The sequence below is a fragment of the Theropithecus gelada genome, chromosome 14 (assembly GCF_003255815.1).
Source record: "Theropithecus gelada isolate Dixy chromosome 14, Tgel_1.0, whole genome shotgun sequence".
Taxonomy (NCBI): domain Eukaryota; kingdom Metazoa; phylum Chordata; class Mammalia; order Primates; family Cercopithecidae; genus Theropithecus; species Theropithecus gelada.
Window position 1 is genome coordinate 11,846,584 of NC_037682.1, and position 17,682 is coordinate 11,864,265.

Sequence of the window (17,682 nt, forward strand, 5' to 3'; positions counted from 1 at the left end):
AAAAAAAAAAAAAAAAAAAAAAAAAAAAAAAAAAAAAAAAAGAGAGAGAGAGAGAAAGACTTGACCAGGCAGTAACAAAATACACAGATGGCCAAATACACTGTGAAAAGGTGCTTAATATCGTCATTCACCAGAAAATGCAAATTTGCTGGGAGATTAGCTGAGCCTGGTTGCACAAGCCTGTAGTCTCAGTTACTTGGGAGGTTGAGGTGGGAGGATCATTTGAGCCTAGGAGTTTGAGGCTGCAGGGAGCTATGATCATGCCACTGCACTCTGGCCTTGGTGACAGAGTGCAAAAGAAAAAAAAAAAGAACAACATACACACACAAAACTCCCACAAAAAGATATTACTACACACCCACCATAATAGCTAAAATGAAAAGACTCACAATACCAAGTGTTGCTGAGGATATGGAACAACTAGAACTATTGTGTATTGCTGTGGGAAGTGTGGAAGAGGTACAGCCACTGGCAACATTGTTTGGCAGATTATATTAAAGCTATAGATATGCCTGCTCTACAACCCAGTAATTCTACTCCTAGGTATATAAACGTAAGGGATTTGGCTGGGCGTGGTGGTTCACGCCTGTATTCCCAGCACTTTGGGAGGCCAAGGTGGGTGGATAACCTGAGGTCAGGAGTTCGAGACCAGCCTGGCCAATATGGTGAAATCCCGTCTCTACTAAAAATACAAAAAAATTAGCTGGGTGTGGTAATGAGTGCCTGTAATTCCAGGTACTCAGGAGGCTGAGGCAGGAGAATCACTTGAACCTGGGAGGCAGATGTTGCAGTGAGCCAAGATCGTGCCATTGCACTCCATCCTGGCAGACAGAGCCAGACTCCTTCTCAAAACAAAACAAAAAAAACTAAGGGATTTGAATGCCTATGCTGACAAGAATGTTCAAAGGAGTTTCTCCAAACCTGAAACACCCCAAATTCCCATCAGCAGAAGATTGGAGAGATAAATTGGTGGTCTATTCATGTAAGAGTACTATGCAATGACGAAAAGATGATATGCTCTGATTCCATTAATATGCAGTTCAAAAGGAGGCAAAGCTGATCTATGATGAGTCAAATCGTGGTTCTGTCTGGTGGGGATATGGATTGGGAGAGTGCATGAGGGAACTTTTTGGGGTGCTGGAAATATTCCTTATGTGCCTGGGGTGGTGGTTATAGAAATGCCTGTTTATGAAAATGATTATCAAGTTGTCCATTGTGTACTTTATGTACTCTGATGAATATATGTTATACTTCTATTTTTTTTTTTTTTTTTGAGATAAAGTCTTGCTCAGTCGCCCAGGCTGGAGTGCAGTGGCGCAATCTTGGCTCACTGCAAGCTCTGCCTCCCGGGTTCACGCCATTCTCCTGCCTCAGCCCCCCAAGTAGCTGGGACTACAGGCGCCCGCCACCATGCCTGGCTATTTTTTTTGTAGTTTTGGTAGAGACGGGGTTTCACTGTGTTAGCCAGGATGATTTCGAACTCCTGACCTCGTGATCTGCCCGCCTCGGCCTCTCAAAGTGCTGGGATTACAGGCGTGAGCCACCGTGCCCAACCTATACTTCTGTTTTTTAAAAATGAAGAGAAATGCAGATTCTCATGTCCAAGAGAAGTAATAACAATTTATGGAGCACCCAATATGTGCCTGGTTGCTTTATAGAGATTGTTTGCCTTAATCCATCTAAACCTCCTGTCAAAACGATATTCTTTTCTTGCTAGAGAGGAGGAAACTGAGGCTTAGAGAGGGACAATAGCTTGTCTGAGTATCACAGCTGGTCAGTGTGGGAGTCAGGTCTTGAACACCGTATTCTGCACTGCTGCCACTTGGCTTGGGATGTTGAGAGTGAATCTTGGTACAGCATCAAAGCTCTCTGTGTTGCTTGCTACTCCCCCGGAGCATCAGATGTTGCAAACACCATTCTTTAAAGAGAACTTCATTGTGTGAACCCCAAGTTCCCCCACCTTCTTCAAAACAAAAACATGGATTGGGAAGCCCAGGCCCTTTATGAACCCTTTCCATGAATTTGTTCCAATCAGGAAAAGAGCCTGCAGCTTCCTCCCCACCCTGTCCATCCTAACTGTTCTGTGTTGTTAATTCTCTGAGAATGAGAGGGGATGGGCTAGCCCATCCCCTGGCTTGAGTGCAGTTAATATTGTGAGCCAGGCTTGAACTCCAGCTCCGCTCCTTTTAAACAGTGAGGCCCTTGGGTAGTTTTTTAATTTCTCAAAGGCTTTGTTTCCTGGTCTGTGAAAAGTGACAGTGGTACTTCCCTTCTAGTCTCACTGTGAGAGTTAAATGCGGTCGTATGTAAGAAGTGCTCAGCTCAGCGACAGGTTCATAGCAAGTGTGCAATAAAAGATGTGTAGAAATGTCAAAGCTGGCCGGGTGCGGCCAGCCTGCAATCCCAGCACTTTGGGAGGCCAAGGCAGGAGGATTGCTTGAGTCCAGAGTTCAAGACCAGCCTGAGCAATATAGTAAGACCCCATCTCCAAAAAGATAAATAAATAAAGCTTTCACTTTCCTGGTGCCTGATTCCTTCCAAGCCTCTTAAAGAGGCTTAGCTGGCCGGGCACGGTGGCTCAAGCCTGTTTATCCCAGCACTTTGGGAGGCCGAGATGGGCGGATCACGAGGTCAGGAGATCGAGACCATCCTGGCTAACACGGTGAAACCCCGTCTCTACTAAAAAAAATACAAAGAATTAGCTGGGCGAGGTGGCGGGTGCCTGTAGTCCCAGCTACTCGGGAGGCTGAGGCAGGATAATGGCATAAACCCGGGAGGTGGAGCTTGCAGTGAGCTGAGATCCAGCCACTGCACTCCAGCCCGGGCAACAGAAAGAGAATCCGTCTCAAAAAAAAAAAAAAAAAAAAAAAAAAAAGAGGCTTAGCACCTTTGCCCTCTAAATAATTCAACACACATTTGGAAGAAAGAAGTTATGCGAATGGCTTCTTCACAAAGTGTAACGTATAGTGAATAAATGGGGCAGAATTGCAGCGCTGCAGCAAGGAAAGTGGGGCATTTTGAACTAGCGTGGTCAGATGGAGGTATTATTTGGCTGAGTCTTCAAAAGTGGGTAGGATTTAGGCACAGAGAGAAGACCAGGAAGGTCATTCTCAATTAGGGGGAGGGCAGGCGGTAGTTCCTAGGAGCCAAGGTCAAGTTCGGGAAGGGTGAGCAGGTGATTTTGGTTGGTGCTTGCAACTTGTGTGGGGACTAGTGGAAGACGAAGTAGGAAAGGAGGCCTGGTTCCAGATGAGGTCGCATTAAGAAAGCTGGAATTTTTTTTTTTTTTTTTTTTTTTGAGACAGAGTCTTGCCATGTTGCCCAGGCTGGAGTACAGTGGCAGGATCTTGGATCACTGTGCAACCTCTGCCTCCCGGATTCAAGTGATTCTCCTGCCTTAGCTTCCTGAGTAGCTGGGATTACAGGTGTGCGCCACCACACCTGGCTAATTTTTGTATTTTTTTTTTTTTTTTAGTAGAGGCGGGGTTTCACCATGTTGGTCAGCCTGGTCTCGAACTCCTGACCTTAGGTGGTCCACCTGCCTCGGCCTCCCAAAGTGCTGGGATTACAGGCGTGAGCCACTGCACCCGGCCCGAAAGCTGGATTTGTTTCTGTTGGAAAAGGAGTTGCTGCACTTTGCTGAGTGCGGGAGGTGTAAGATGGAGCCAGGGGCATGTAGGCCCACGTGGGAGGTGAGAGAGACCAGGCCAGGAGGCCCATGAGAGGACAACCTGCGTGTTCATGAAAGTCAGATGGGAATGAGTTGGGTGTGACTCAGGAAGGAGGCACTGGGCTGGGACAGAAGATGGAGGTAGGCTCCAGGAGATGACAGGGAGGGAAGGTGAAGGCCTATGAAGGCTCAAAGCCAATTGCTTGGGTTCACGAAGCAGAAAGGGTTCATGAAGAGGAAAGGGAAGAGAGAAAGTCAGTTTGGAGATGATAACGAAAAGGATTTCTTAATGGCTGAGGCTGGAGGTGGCAGCTGCTTTCATGGTTCCTACCTTCCTCTGTTATTTGAATGTTCCTGGGAACACACTGTCCTCTCCTGGTCTCAGGCTTGTATAGGGGACACCAAAAGGACAGACTCGGGCTTTATGCACGCTTCCTTTCCACCCTGGCCTCACAGAAACCACACAGAGGGAGGCGTGGCAAGACCAGAAGAGTCCCAGCAGCAGGATCCTTTCCAAATCTATCCCTTCCAGTGGCAAGCATTTGTTTAAATGCCCTGGCAAGGAGTGGGGGGGCCTTCTTTCAGTTTGTGCAAAGTTAACGAACTGTCTTCTGATTTTATAGAGAGATGCAAATCGTGTGTTGAATAAAAATCTCTTTGTTGTTGTTTTACAGGGCTGTAGAAATGGCCAGGAAGAAAACCACCCCCTCTTAAGGCTGTTTTTGTGACCATTCTTTGGAGCATTGTTCTAAAAATGGGAAATTACATATTGCTGTGCCAAGAGCAACAAACACCTGCAGTTAAAGGAATACCTTCCACGAGGCGGCTTTTCGGAGTATGCATGATTATAGCTCCAGCCAGGCCGGACCGAGGGCTGCTGCAGAAGCTCTGCTTGGTGCATTTCTTTACTTGCAAGGGGACAGAGTGTGGGCTTAGGTTTGGGACTAGACGGGGCTTTGGCGGCTATGGAGCTCAGGTGATTATCCTTCACTCATTTATCCAATAAACATTTATCAAGCATCTATTCTTGTGTCAGCCTTTGTGGTTTTCTCTGTTCCCTTCCCTGGCGTTGTGAGAATCCCTGGGAGAGTTGGCCACAGGCAGCAGCTTGCTGTCCTTATTTTCTTTCAATTTTCAGAGTCAGCGCATGACTGCTGCCTCCACATGACCGAGAACCCCCGCGCATTCTCTCCTTTCTCTCTTTTCTTTCCCCCTCTTACATCCCTTGCTCCTCCTCCCCTTTCTCTTTCCTCTTTATGTATCTAAAAAAGGAGAAATGTAATTTTTTTTTTTTTTTTTGAGACAGTATCTCACTCTGTCACCCAGTCTGGAGTGCAGTGGCATGATCTCAGCTCACTGTAACCTCTGCCTCCCGGGTTCAAGCGATTCTCGTGCCTCAGGCTCAGTAGCTGGGATTACAGGCGCCTGCCACCACGCCTGGCTAATTTTTGTATTTCTTTTTTTAGTAGAGATGGGGTTTCACCACGTTGGCCAGGCTGGTCTCAAACTCCTGACCTCAAGTGATCCACCTGCCTTTGCCTCCCAAAGTGCAGGGATGACAGGGATGAGCCACCATGCCTGGCCAATAAATGCACTTTTTTAATACGCCAATCGATACATTTCTTCAGGCACACGCCTTGTCAAAGTTTCCTGTTGCTGGAGGTCGGTCTGAAATTCTTAATCTATGCTGGTAGATGTTAAAGGATAATTTTCGATTATCTGGTTAATATTTAACTTTTGTCAACACTGATATTGCAAAATAATCAGGTCTTGAAATTTATCAAGCATGAAGTGAATACCATTCAGATAGAATGGTTTAAGAGGAATCCAGTTTCATAAACTAATCTCATCTTTTTTTTTTTGAGATGCAGTTTTGCTCTTGTTGCCTGGGCTGGAGTGCAATGGCGTGATATTGGCTCCCTGCAACCTCCGTCTCCTGGGTTCAAGCGATTCTCCTGCCTCAGCCTCCCAAGTAGCTGGGATTATAGACACCCGCCACCATGCCCAGCTAATTTTTATATTTTTAGTAGAGATGGGGTTTCTCCATGTTGGTCAGGCTGGTCTGAAACTCCTGACCTCAGGAGACCCACCTGCCTCAGCCTCCTAAAGTGCTGGGATTACAGGTGTGAACCACCATGCCTGGCCAACTAATCTCATCTTTATCTAGAAACAGAAAAGCAAGGAGCAACGGAATACAATGAATTTCAAATGTTTTTTGGCATTTTGGTTAGAACTTCCTGCCCACAGAGCATATGAATTCCTCAAATGGGTCAGCCAGAGAGTAATGGGAGGTCTTTTTGGGGGTCCAGGGTCATGTCTCAGGGGCCACTTGGTTATTGATGTGGTCCTCCTGGAAGCAGAGAGATGGAATAAAAAGGTTGGGAGGCCAAGGAGGGCGGATCACGAGGTCAAGAGATTGAGATCATCCTGGCCAATATGGTGAAACCCCATCTCTACTAAAAATACAAAAATTAGCCGGGCATGGTGGCGGGCGCCTGTAGTCCTTGCTACTCGGGAGGCTGAGGCAGGAGAATCGCTTGAACCCGGGAGGTGGAGATTGCAGTGAGCCAGGATGGCGCCACTGCACTCCAGCCTGGCAACAGAGCGAAACTCCGTCTCAAAAAAAAAAAAAGGTCTCAAGTCCTGTAATGTACTTAATTTACTGTCTTGGCTTCCACCTTCGTTTCAATTTTTCCACTAGAGGGTCCAAAGTAGAATCCTGCTGCTGTGATCGAGTGCTTGACGCAGATGCACGTTCGAATGATTTATTTTCCTTTTGCTTTCTTGGACTTTCTAAGTTTTCTACAATGAGTAGCAAGATAACTAAAATGTGAATCATGCCTTCATAGGACTCACATTCTAGAGAAGGCAACAGTTACAAGCAAACATGCTACAGTAAGATAAATACATGATTTATCCCACCGTAGATAGCTGCCCCAGATGAGGGGCGTGGGAGCCCAGCAGCGGAGAGAGCCCCTGAACCTCAGGGCACAAAGTGCTGGGTAGGGAGAGCAGGGAGAAAGAGCCCACAGACTAAGTCTTGAAAGAATCTGAAGGGGGCCAGACTTAGCAAATGAAATAGAATATGCCAGTTAAGTGTGCATTTTAGATAATGAAACGATTTTTAGTGTAAGTATGTATTACACTTATACTAAAGTATTGCATGAGTCTTGAAGGATGGAGTTTGGTTCTTCCAGGGACTTTGGGAAGGGAAAGCATTTCGGTCAGTGGGAACTGCTTCTGCAAAAGTGTGGAAGTGTGAACGGCATGGATTTGTTGCCTGTTTCAAATGTGAACATCTGTGCCTCGACGTGAATCAATGCGCCTTACTGAGAGGGCAGTTTTATTTCCGAGCAACATCCACTGCTCCACCCTCAAAGCGAGGGGTAGGTGGGAAGCAGCAGGATTTGAGGCCAGAGTGGAAGCAGGGCCATCTCCAGGAGGCTTTGATGATGGGTGAGGCTTGGTGAGGGGTTTGGACTTTATCCGACAGGGGACAAGGAAGAGGAAAGGATTTTAAGCAAAAGCACGAACTTCCTGTTTGATTTTGGCAATCATGGGAAGGAAGCAAGACTAAAATCTTAGAGACTATTTAGGAGGCAGATTAACGGCCCCCCAAGCATGTCCACATCCTAATCCCCAGACCCTGTGGATGTGTTAGGTTACCTGGCAAGAGAAAATTAGGGTGGTACATGGATGAAAGTTTCTCATCAGCTGACTGTGAGATGGGGAGGTTGTTTTGGAGTATCTGATGGGCCCAGTGTAATCACAGAGATCCTTATGAATGGAAGTGGGAGGCAGAAGAGGAGATCAGCATCGGAGAGAGACTTGCAGAGGCTGCCCTGCTGACTTTGAAGATGGGGAAGGGGCCATGAGCCAAGTAATGCGGGTGGCCTTTAGAAAGTGCAAAAAACAAGGGTACAGATTCTCCCCTGGAGACTCCAGAAAGAGTGCAGCCTGCCAACACCTTGGTTTTTAGCCCAGTGAGATGCATTTCAGACGTCTGGCCTCCAGAACGAGATCATCACAAATTTGTGTGCTTTAAAGTTATTAAGTCTGTGGTAAGTTCTTAGAGCAGCCATAGAAACTAATGTAGAGGCTGTTTGCAATGATCCAGGTCACAGATGGTGAAGGCCTGGAATTGGCAATAGGGTCAAGAGAAGGGGATAAGGGCTGAGCGCGGTGGCTCACGCCTGTAATCCCAACACTTTGGGAGGCTGAGGCGGGCGGATCATTTGAGTCCAGGAGTTCGAGACCAGCCTGACCAACATGGTGAAACCCATATTTGTGAAAAAATACAAAAATTAGCTGGGCGTGGTGGTGTGCGCCTGTCATCCCAGCTAGTCAGGAGGCTGAGGGAGGAGGATTGCTTGAGCCTGGGAGGCGGAGGTTGCAGTGAGCAGTGATCACGACCCCGCACTCCAGCCTGGGTGACAGAGTGAGACCCTATCTCAAAAAATAAATAAATAAATAAATAAATAAAAATAAAGGGATCAATTCCATGTAAGTTGAGATGGACTCAGACTGACCAGACACCTAAGGTCAGGAGGTCAGGAGATTCCCCTAGCCCAGCAATCCTTTCTCCTCTCCTGATGCCCCAAGGCCTGCTCCTCCTCCTACAGCTCCCAAGGAGCCTCTGATCCAGTCTCTATCCTGTCCTAGGGCTGATTAGTACCCACTTTTGTGATAGGGGCCTAAGAGGGAATTCTTCTTTATTTTTATTTTTCAGATGGAATCTCATTCTGTTACCCAGGCTGGAGTGCAGTGGTGTGATCTTGGTTCACTGCAACCTCGGCTCACTGCAACCTCCGCCTCTGTAACCTCTGCCACTGCAATCTCTGCCTCCTGGGTTCAAGCGATTCTCCTGCCTCAGCTGTAGCTGGGACTACAGGCATGTGCCACCACGCTCGGGTAATTTTTGTATTTCTAGTGGAGGTGCGGTTTCGCCATGTTGGCCAGGCTGGTCTTGAACTCCTGACTTCAGGTAATCTACCTGCCTCAGCCTCTCACAGTGCTGGGATTACGGGCTTGAGCCACTGCACCCAGCCCTAAGAGGGAACTCTAAAGGTAGCTCTGTAAGTATCTGCCTCGTGGTTACACACACAGGGTGACTGTGAAACCGCCTTTGCAAAAATTACAACTGAGGAAATTAGGACAGTGAAAGAGATCAGACCTAACCGACTCCATCTTGCTTCTAACCTTTAAGCTGTCCTTGTTCATTCCTGGGCATAGGCCTGAACTAACTTTGGGAAAGAATTCCGTTCATGTTTTGACTCTGAAACAAAATTGATAATAGCTATTTCCCTAAAAAAACAAAAAAACAAAAAAACCCGTTGTTGCCTGTGGACCAGTCTGCCTTTGCAGGACTAACAAATTAGCTACAAGATTAGAAATTTAGTTTAGGGGTCATGCAACCTCTGGCTCCGAGAGTCTGAGCCTCCCCAGATTGCTCCTGCAGATAACATCACTATTGTAAAATCTTTTTTTTTTTGAGCAGAGTATTGCTCTGCTACCCAGGCTGGAGTGCAGTGACGCGATCTCAGCTCACTGCAAGCTCCGCCTCCCGGGTTCCCGCCATTCTCCTGCCTCAGCCTCCCGAGTAGCTGGGACTACAGGCGCCCGCCACCACGCCCGGCTAATTTTTTGTATTTTCAGTAGAGACGGGGTTTCACCGTGTTCGCCAGGGTGGTCTCCATCTCCTGACCTCGTGATCCGCCCGCCTCGGCCTCCCAAAGTGCTGGGATTACAGGCGTGAGCCACCGCGCCCGGCCACTATTGTAAAATCTAAGATCAGTGTTTGAGATATTTTGCAGACCCTGCACTCGATGGATCAGCTGACACCACCCAGACTGGTAATCTGGCTCAACCATTTCTGCCATCTTACCCAGGAACAGAAGACAGCAAGAAAACCACACTTCCACCCTCTATGATTCCATCTCCAACCTGACCAATCAGCACTCCCCACCTCCCAAGCCCCTACCCGCCAAATTATCTTTGAAAACAAAGATCCCCAAATGCTCAGGCAGACTGATTTCAGTAATAATAAAACTCCAGTCTCCCACACACCCGGCTCTGTGTGAATTACTCCTTTTCCACTGCAAGTCCCCTGTCTTGATAAATTGCCTCTGTCTAGGCAGCCAGCACGGTGAACCCACTGGGCAGTTACAGCTGTGGGCATATAACTGCGGGTATTTTAGGAGTTAACTAGACTCTTGTGATAAACTGGGAATCCATTTACCTAATGGAGGAACAAACCTGAGTTCCGAACCCCCGGTTTATCCATTCCCAAGCTGGCAACAATTCCCATGCTAGCTTAGCTGAACGTATTTTCAGATTTTATTTTATTTTATTTTATTTTTGAGATAGAGTTTTGTTCTTGTTGCCCAGGCTGGAGTGCAATGGTGCGATCTTGGCCCACTGCAAATTCTGCCTCCCAGATTCAAGTGATTCTCCTGCCTTAGCCTCCCAAGTAGCTGGGATTACAGGCATGCACCTCCATGCGCGGCTAATTTTGTGTTTTTAGTAGAGACCGGGTTTCTCCATGTTGGTCAGGCTGGTCTCGAACTCCCGACCTCAGGTGATCCGCCCGCCTCAGCCTCCCAAAGTGCTGAGATTACAGGTGTGAGCCACCGCACCCAGCCTATTTTCAGGGTTTTTTTTTTGCATGTACTATAACTTTATAATGTTAGTTCGCTCATGGAAATGTGTTGGGTGACTAACTACTGATGATTCATCCTCACATTATCCCCATGTGCCTGTTGGTGTATTCTGAAAGTGGTTGGGAGGAACATCCCCTAATTACATGTTTCTGAATGCATTGTTTGTGTGGCCTCATCATCAATAAAGCTTCTCTTTATCGTCTATCTGAAGCCATTTTGAGAGGCAGTCACCCCTACGGTGATTACTGCCCACAAATCCCTTGGCATTCGAAAACAGCAGGCCTTTCATCAGCTGCAAACTAGACATAATTTTATCCATATCATCATGATAAGGCTGATGAAGGCTGGTTTTGCTTCTTCTTCCTGCCTCGTGAGTCATTTGCAGATATTTCTGTCAGGCTAACCTCAACTGTCTCGCATGTACAACAGCAGCTTTCCTACTGATCAATTAGTCCAGGCACATTGACACAAGCCCCTGGATTTTGCAACATGATGGCGGTGTTTGATAATTACCATTCTGCTTTAGGTTTCCTCCAGAGTATGTTTCCTTTGGTTGCAGGTTTCAGGGGTAACAGATACTTTCAAAAAAGTTTTTCACTCAGATTCAGTTTTCTTGACAACATGATCAAGAAATGTGGTGTTTTCCTCCCATGGGTTCCTCAAAGGTATGAATGCTAAAATTACTATCATGCTAAAAATACATTTGTTATTTTTAATCTTTTTTTTTTTTTTTTTTGCTTTGATGAGTTTTGTTTGTTTTTTGCTTTTGTTTTTGTTTTTTGTTTTTTTGAGACAAGGTCTTGCTCAGTCACCCCAGGCTGGAGTGCAGTGCTGAGATCTCAGCTCACTGCAACCTCTGTCTCCTGGGCTCAAGTGATCCTCCCACCTCAACCTCCTGAGTAGCTGGGATTACAGGCATGCGCCACCACACCCAGATAATTTTTGTAGGTTTTGTTTTTTTGTAGAGGCGGAGGTATCACTATATTGTCCAGACTGGTCTTGACTCCTGGACTCAGGCTATCTGCCAGCCTTAGACTACCAAAATGCTGGGATTACCAGCACTTTGGGAGGCCGAGGAGGATGGATCACCTGAGGTCAGGAGTTTGAGACCAGCCTGGCCAACATGGTGAAACCCTGAAATACAAAAATTAACTGGGCGTGGTGGCAGACACCCGTAATCCCAGTTACTTGGGAGGCTGAGACAGAAGAATTGCTTGAACCCAGGAGACAGAGGTTGCACTGAGCTGAGATTGCACTGCTGCACTGCAGCCTGGGCAACAAGGAGAGAAACTCCGTTTAAAAAAAAAAAAAAATTGCTGGGATTGCAGGATTACAGGCATGACCCATTGTGCCCAGCCTTGATGAGTTATGTTTTCAGTTTTTTCTTCACACAGCTTGTGCCTAATGCCTCCCAAAGGCAGGAATGCTTATAGTCATACATTGGCCTCCCTGTGTTTTGGAGCTTAGCATATTCATAGTGAAAATGGCTGATTGTATAATTATGTATTTATACAAAACGGGGGGGGGGGCATACTTTTTCTTTCTCTCCTCCTCCTCCTCCTTCAAATGTAAAAATCATTCTTAGCTTAAGGTTTGTTTAAAAACTGGCCACAGGCTGGGCGTGGTGGCTCACGCCTGTAATCTCAGCACTTTGGGACGCTGAAGCGGTTGGATCACCTGAGGTCAGGAGTTTGAGACCAGCCTGACCAATATGGTGAGACCCCGTCTCTACTAAGAATACAAAAAAAAAAAAAATGGCCAGGCACGGTGGCTCATGCCTGTAATCCCAACACTTTGGGAGGCTGAGGTGGGTGGATCACCTGAGGTCGGGAGTTCAAGACCAGCCTGACCAACATGGTGAAAACTGTCTCTACTAAAAATACAAAATTAGCCAGGTGTGGTGGCATGTGCCTGTAATCCCAGCTACTTGGCAGGCTGAGGCAGGAGAATCGCTTGAACCCGGGAGGTGGAGGTTGCAGTGAGCTGAGATTGTGCCACTACACTCCACCCTGGGCCACAGAGTGACATTCTGTCTCCAAAAAAAAAAAAAAAAAGAAAGAAAAGAAAAAAAATTAGGCTATAGCCTGAGCTTTGCCTGCCGGCCATAGTCTATAGACCCATGCTATAATACACGAGTAACTGGTGTTAGTAACTACAGTTACATACAGTAACTGGTGTGAGTAACACAGATAGAAAAGAATCCGGTGAACGGTGCCTTCATTTCTCGAATTTCCTGCTTTCTGTCAACATGCATCACACAGATACGTGCTCTTCCTGTGGTTGCAATCAGTTTATCTTTGCATTCTGCTGTTTTAAAATTTAACGCCCATTTCTGTGGATTGGCATAGCTCACATTCTTGTGAATCACCCACAGTGATTCCTGAAGTGTGGTCCCCAGCCTCAAGCCTCTCTGCACTGTAATTGTGCTTCTTATCCTCAGATACCTGCCTTGCATTGGCCCTGGGTAAATGTTTCTCTTGTCTGTGAATAGGCAATTAAAATTCTGAGCCTTTTATGGCTCTGGATGCTTATCCCATGGAACAATACTCACCCAGGCGGATGGCCCACCAACGCAAAGGTATGTGCTTTAGGTTAGGATGACCTGGTGAAGGAGAATGTGATGCCTCAGCAGGGAGGGAGTGGGGGAGGAGAGGGAGCCGGGCAGCCCCCATCAAGGCCCCACCCGAAGCAAGGAATCTCTTTTGGAGTTGCCAGTCCCCCGACCTGCTCTGGAAGTTTTACAATCAGAGCCCCTCCTCCGTGGCTGACAATGAAGGGCGTGATGGCTTTCTAGTTTGTGTGCGTGAGTGTGTGTTTGGGGGCGTGTGGACTTTGCTCGTTACCATCATTTGGATTTTTGGCCAAAAATTGGGGCACGGGCTCTGGAATCTGGGTTGTGAGGAGTAATTGAGAGATTGCGAAAGCGCCTGCCAGCACCTAAGCAATCAATATGGGTTATTGGGTTGTGGTTTTTGCCTGCGGACTTTAAAAACTGGGCAGGCGGAGGTCAAAGGCCGGCCCTGCCAGCTCCCCGCGGTCTTCTCCTCCTTTAGGGCTGTCTCAGGTTCTAGATTCCGCGGGCCTCACCCTTGAAATTGTCTGGGAATGGAATTATTGCTAATCCCAAAAGGGCTGACACACCACTCCCTGGCAGGGTGCAACTGGGTGGCAACATGATTTGTGTGACTGCCCCTGTTTTCCCTCAGAATCTGGATTTTAAAACTTTCGAAATACGAGATTTTTATTATATATATATTTATTATTATTATTATTATTTTTGGAGTGCGGTGGCGCGATCTCAGCTCACTGCAACCTCCCAGGCTGGAGTGCAGTGGCGCGACCTCGATCTCGGCTCACTGCAACCTCCACCTCCCAGGTTCAAGCGATTCTCCTGCCTCAGCTTCCCAAGTAGCTGGGACTACAGGCGTGCGCTACCACGCCCAGGGCTAATTTTGTATTTTTAGTAGAGATGGGGTTTCACCATGTTGGCCAGGCTGGTCTCGAACTCCTGACCTCAGGTGATCCACCCACCTCAGCCTCCCAAAGTGCTGGGATTACAGGAGTGAGCCACCGCGCCTGGCCGAGATTTTAAAAATTATACGGATGACACCAGATCCCCAGAGCCGGACCTCTGGGTGCCTCAGCCCCCACAGCACGTCCACACAGGGACCCTGTGGAGGACGCTGCCCCCTTGTGGTGGCGGTGCGCCAGGCCTGCCGGACTACGTTGCTCCATGGAGGGGCCGGGACTGGCGAGCTCTATCTCTAACCAGCCGCCTCCTTCCGTGCCCTCTGCCGACGCCCCTCCGATTCCTCAGCCCCTCTGCAGTCCTCCACCTTTTTCTTTCTTTCCTTTTGAGACAGGGTCTCACCCTTGTCACCCAGGCTGGAGTGCAGTGGCACGATCATAGCTCACTGCAGCCAGGAACTGCTCAAGAGATCCTCCTGCCTCAGCCTCCAGAGTAGCCAGGTCTACAGGCATGCGTTGCCAGACTCCGCTAATTTATTTTTATTTTTGTAGAGACGGAGTCTCACTCTGTTGCCAGGCTGGTCTTGAACTCCTGAGCTCAAGCCATCCTCCCACCTCTGCCTCCCAAAGTGCTGGGATTACAGGCATGAGCCACCACGCCTAGCCAATCCTCCACTCTGTTTAGGTGCTGTGGGTAATGTGGCCCAGCAGGGGGCTGGCTGCCATGAAACTGGCCGGGGATTCGGGGATCTTCATATCCACAGGGATGCATCTTTAGGATGAGTTCTATTCTTTGCACATTTTGCTATAGAGCAATTTTAAAAACCAATCAGCCACACTTTTTTTTTTTTTTTTTTTTGAGATGGAGTTTCACTCTTGTTGTCCAGGCTGGAGTGCAGTGTCACGATCTTGGCTCACTGCAACTTCTGCCTCCCAGGTCAAGTGATTCTCCTGCCTCAGCCACCCAAGTAGCTGGGATTACAGGCACGCACCACCATGTCTGGCTAATTTTTTGTATATTTAGTAGAGACGGGGTTTCACCATGTTGGCCAGGCTGGTCTCGAACTCCTGACCTCAGGTGATCCACCCGCCTCGGCCTCTCAAAGTCCTGGGATTACAGGCATGAGCTACAGTGCCTGGCCATCAGCCACACTTTTTGAGCAGCCAGGGCTGTGTGGCTGGTACAAAGGCCTTAAGGTTTGAAAGGGGCTTGGCTCTTTTTAAAAACTGAGGGCAGGGAAGGTGGGGGTGTGTGTGGGGACTGAGCAGAATGAGGGAGCCATGGGAAGGAGGGGTACAGGAAAGACTGGTGAGGGGCCACCATCGTCAGGGTTTAGAATTTTACAATAAGAGCCCCGGAAAACTTTGAAGGATGGGGAGGGACTTTGCACTTGAGAAGAATTCCTTTGGATTGCTGGAGAGGGGATTGTGGGGGCCCTGGAGTCTGCCTGGGAGCCAGAGAGGAGGCCCTGGGGGCTGTACAGGCAGGTATGGGGGTGTTGCCTATGGAGTTGGAGTGAAGGATTCCAGAGGCCCTGTAGAGGTAGCCTGGGTTGGCTAGAGAAGGAAGGATCACGGATGTTCCTCAGGCTGCTGCAGCCCAGTGGGGAGAATGGAGCTACAACTCATTGAGATAGGAACAGACTGGGGCAGGGATCACTGGTTCTGTTGGACAGGTGGAGTCTGTGATGTTGAGTAAATGGTCTGATATAAGGGGAGGGGGCTTGAGTTCTGTTGGAGGCAGAAACCTAGAGGAAAGGAGCTTTGGAAGAGCCCAGAGATTTCTGCTGGGATCCAAGAGCAGAGTTTTGTCTGCTTTCCTTTTGTCCTGGCTCACCTCACCCAGACAGGGGCAGACCCCCACCATAACAAGGAGACCAAAAAGACACAGGGGGCACAAAAGTGAGATGCTTGTGGTTTATTGAAGGGAGCAAGGCTGGTGGGCGTGGACTCAAAGCACGGCAGCGGCAGGGGCTGGAGCAGTTGGGGATCTTCGGCTTCTAAATCCTAATTACACAGTAAGCTTTTGTCTATTTTTTCCTAAAACAAATAAACAAAGAAAGAAACAAACAGAAAAGCTCAACACAACAGTGAATGAATTGCATAGTTAGGCAGAGATGATGAGCCATAGAAACTTTAACATCAACCGAGACGTGCAGTCAACTCTAGGAGGAACTGAGGTAGTAAGGGCTTGGATTGTTTCTCAAAAGCCTCTTGAAAAATAGTAAGAGGAGGCCGGGCGCGGTGGCTCACGCCTGTAATCCCAGCACTTTGGGAGGCTGAGGCGGGTGGATCACCTGAGGTCAGGAGTTCAAGACCAGCCTGGCAAACATGGTGAAACCCTGTCGCTACAAAAATACAAAAATTAGCTGGGCATGACGGTGGGTGCCTGTAATCCCAGCTGCTTGGGAGGCTGAGGCCGGAGAATCGCTTGAACCTGGGAGGCGGAGGTTGCAGTGAGCCAAAATCGTGCCATTGCAACTTAGCCTGGGCGACAGAGCAAGACTCTGTTTCAAAAAAGATCACTGTGCTGCCTGCCTGGGGACAGTGGCACTGTGACTCTCCTCTCTGGATTAGAGACAGGTCTGAAAACTGGGGCAACCCTGCAGCCCCATTTGGAGAAGCCACTTCTAACCAGTGTGAAGTGAAGGGCGCTGGTTACCATGAGCTTAATGATGCTGTCTCTGGCCTTTGCGGGGAGGGTGTCCACCAGCTTCTTCAGCTGAGCCCCTGCCTCACTCATGTCTTGATCGGGGCTGAAAAATCCCATGGCAGCCTCAAAACTGGAGGGTGTGTCCAGGAACAGGGATTCAATGACACGCAGAAAGGTCGGGCAGACCTCTGCGGAAGCTGCAACACAGAGAAGAGAAGGCATATGTCTCCAGGCCCCTTTCCAAGCTGGCTAGCTCTCTGGCTGGGTCTGCCCAGATGCAAACAGCCAGGCCCATCAGTGGGAGATAGCACCCTTGTCATCGATGGGCTAGAGTGTGAGATCTGCTGGTGCTCTAAGAGGTTGCCTATTGGGTGCTGTGCGAATACTTTCTGGATTACGGCCAGCTTTTTGTGGATTGCCCGAGTCTTCCTTGGATTTCTTGGGTTGAGGTGAGCAAGGTGCCACTTTTCTTTCTGTTAGAGATCAAGGCAGAGTATTGATAACAGAAGCTGCTGGCCTGATTTGTTAATGCTGTGTGGAGGCTGGGAAGAGGCCACTGAGGGTTTTGTTACCCGCCGGAAACTTGCCTCTCCTCAGTGGCTAGGGATACCCTGAGCCATGCTTCACTGCGGGCATGTGACAAATTCAGGCTCTGGCAGGAAGAAGCGATTATAAGCCAGGTGCGGTGGCTCACACCTGTAAGCCTAGCACTTTGGGAGGCCGAGGCGGGCGGATCACGAGGTCAGGAGTTCCAGACCAGCCTGGCCAACATGGTGAAACCCCGTCTCTACCAAAAATACAAAATATTAGCTGGGTATGGTGCTGGGTGCCTATAATCCTAGCTACTCGGGAGGCTGAGGCAAGAGAATGGCTTGAACCCCAGAGGCAGAAGTTGCAGTGAGCCGAGATCTCGTCACTGCACTCCAGTCTGGGCAACAGAGTGAGACTCTGTCTCAAAAGAAAAAAAAAAAAAAAGGAAGAAGCCATTGTGATTGTACCAGCCAAACATGGGTCTCCCAACCTGGCCGGGAAGTGTGGCACACTCAGCTCACGGACAGAGCAGCCACTTGTACCGCTGCATTCCCTTCAACACAGAGCTTCAAGACTGTGTTTTCTTCTCAGGTCCTTACAACCAGGAACATGGGGGAAAGTCACCATTTTCTACCCCCTGCTTGCCTCCATCTTCCCAGTGAGTCTTTTTTTTTTTTTTTTTTTTTTTTTTACGGGGTCCC

The 17,682-nt window shown here is 48.4% G+C and overlaps 2 protein-coding genes across 3 annotated transcripts in view; one reads left to right on the top strand and one right to left on the bottom strand.

Annotated features, from left to right (window-relative positions):
• The window catches only part of AHNAK (AHNAK nucleoprotein), a 114,435-nt gene extending 109,743 nt beyond the window's left edge, over positions 1-4,692 (top strand). For both annotated transcript variants that reach the window (XM_025355426.1, XM_025355427.1), the window contains one exon: positions 4,345-4,692. In XM_025355426.1, the coding sequence (XP_025211211.1) occupies positions 4,345-4,384 (40 nt within the window). In that variant the 3' untranslated portion in view covers positions 4,385-4,692. The remainder of the gene's footprint in view (positions 1-4,344) is intronic.
• Positions 4,693-15,700: 11,008 nt separating this feature from the next.
• The window catches only part of SCGB1A1 (secretoglobin family 1A member 1), a 4,561-nt gene continuing 2,579 nt past the window's right edge, over positions 15,701-17,682 (bottom strand). The window contains exons 2-3 of the mRNA XM_025357557.1: positions 16,460-16,647; positions 15,701-15,837 (exon numbers count right to left, since the gene is read on the bottom strand). Coding sequence (XP_025213342.1) covers positions 15,805-15,837; positions 16,460-16,647 — 221 coding nt within the window. The 3' untranslated portion in view covers positions 15,701-15,804. The remainder of the gene's footprint in view (positions 15,838-16,459; positions 16,648-17,682) is intronic.